The 2,051-nt window shown below is 43.4% G+C and overlaps 1 protein-coding gene across 1 annotated transcript; it reads right to left on the bottom strand.

The window, feature by feature from the left end:
• Window positions 1–552: 552 nt before the first annotated feature.
• LOC130957031 (uncharacterized) lies at window positions 553–1,728 on the bottom strand. The gene is made up of 2 exons (XM_057883935.1): window positions 1,603–1,728; window positions 553–1,473 (listed from the first exon to the last, which is right to left on the bottom strand). Exons 1-2 carry the CDS (start codon window positions 1,726–1,728, stop codon window positions 553–555), a joined length of 1,047 nt encoding a protein of 348 aa, XP_057739918.1.
• Window positions 1,729–2,051: the final 323 nt, after the last annotated feature.

Consider the following 2,051-nt stretch of genomic DNA (forward strand, 5'->3'; position numbering starts at 1 on the left):
TTTCACCAATAAAACTGGTGCTCCCCACGGTGATACACTCGGTCGAATGAACCTCTTATTCAAAAGCTCCTTCAACTGAGTCTTTAGTTCAGCCAGCTCTATCGGAGCCATTCTATACGGCGCAATCGTCACTGGTCCAGTTCCCGGCACCAATTCAATTGCAAATTCAATTTCTCTTTGAGGTGGAAATTCAGGGATATCTTCCGAGAATACCTCAGGAAAGTCCCTTACTATCGGGATTTAATCTAAGTTCAGGGCATCGCCCGACGCATTAGCAGTCAACAAGATATAACCCTGACACTTTTTCCCACTACAGTGCTCCATTACAGAGTTCAGGTAGTAACCCTCAGCTACCACTCCTCTATTTTCTCCTTCCGGCATAAATTGAATCTACCATTCAAAACAATCCAACAAAACCAGGTTCTTTGACAACCAATCAAACTCTAAAATAATCTCCAATCCAACCATTGGCAAACAAATCAGGTCATGCACAAAATCTCTACCCTCCAGTTTAAATCCTACTTGCCTACAACCTGACCTAGTCATAACCGTCTAATGCGGAGTATGTACACGCAATTCAAATGCTAACTCTGGCACTTTCAAGCCTAATTCTTCAACTTTATCAAATGAGATAAACGAATATGAAGCTCCAGTATCATACAATGCAATTAAGGTTTTATCACTAATTAGACATATACCTCTCATCAACGGATCCGCCTTAGAAGCATCCTTGGTGTTCACAGCAAAAACTCGACCTTGATGCTGACTCTGACCTGTATTCGGGTTTTTTCCACGAGCGCAATTCCTCGTAATATGAATAGGCAATCCACAGTTGAAGCAACCACCTAAATCAATCTTGCAAGAGTCATATGGATGAAAACACCCACAACGTACACAAGTCAAATTTGGAGAATTCTTACTCTGATTTCCTTTTCCTTTGGCATACTGAAACTGATTTTGAATGTTCTTTATAAAACCTCCTTGTCCTTGAGGCGCATATCCTCCTCTCTTGAAACTCTGACCCCTCGGATGAAAATACTTGTCACGTTCCTTACAAGTATTCCCTCCATGAGTGTCCTTGGATGCAGCTACTATCTTGGCATACTCCTCAACCACCCTCGGCTTATTTACCGAATCGGAGAAGGTACAAATCTCTATAGGAGTCACAACACTCATTATGTTGTCCTTCAAGCCCCTTTGGTACTTGATACACTTCCAGCTCTCGTAGGTCTCTGGGGCAACCCGACACACCCTAGAAAACCTATAAAGCTCCTCAAACTTGCTTGTGTAGTCTGCCACCGATAAGGAACCTTGCTTCAGCTGCATAAGTTTCATCTCCTTCGCTTCCCTAGCAGACTCAGGAAAGTATTTCTTGTAGAAGTCCGTTTGGAATACGTCCCAAGGAACATCGGTATTCTGAAGCTGTAGCAAGCAGCACTCGGCTTCCCACCAATGTTGGGCCTCTCCCGCAAGCTAATAAGCAGTAAACTCTACGTATTGGTTATTCAGGACATGCTGTGCTTGTAAAGCACGCTCCATGGCCTGAAACCAGTTGTCTGCTTCTGTAGGATTAGTTGATCCTCGAAAAATTGGCGGATGAACCTTGAGAAAAGTAGTCAAGGTCATCAGAGCAACTCCCGTGTTATCGCCGTTTCCCTCAGCATTGTCATTTTCATTTCCTTCGCCATTCTCGTTTCCGTTTCCGACCGGTTGGCCTAACCTCTGCATAGCTTACAGAGTCGTAACAGCATTAGCCTCCATAGTGTTTGCTAAATTTGTCATTGCCGCCATAAATTCGGCATGGTTGTCTGCCGATTGCTCATTCCTACTTTCTCGTGAATGTGCTCGATCTCGTCTACGAGTGGACATTAGGGTTCCTGTCTATACCAAATAGTCGATATCAAGGTGATTAGTCTCAATATCAAAAGCCTAGTGCTTCAATCATCCCAAACGGGCACTCACAAACAAGCATGCTATGCAATATCAAGTAGATAACCTAATAGCATCAAAGAAAAGACACAGAGTATGCAATGTAGCACAATCGGTCTATC

This window comes from Arachis stenosperma, chromosome 10 (assembly GCF_014773155.1).
Source record: "Arachis stenosperma cultivar V10309 chromosome 10, arast.V10309.gnm1.PFL2, whole genome shotgun sequence".
Classification (NCBI taxonomy): Eukaryota; Viridiplantae; Streptophyta; class Magnoliopsida; order Fabales; family Fabaceae; genus Arachis; species Arachis stenosperma.

Excerpts from the sequence above, each read along its gene's own strand:
- LOC130957031 (XM_057883935.1), bottom strand. The coding sequence starts at position 1,728 with ATGCAGAGGTTAGGCCAACCGGTCGGAAACGGAAACGAGAATGGCGAA. Across the intron at positions 1,474-1,602 it reads CCTTGACTACTTTTCTCAAG|CTTGCGGGAGAGGCCCAACA; the intron begins GTTCATCCGCCA and ends ACTGCTTATTAG.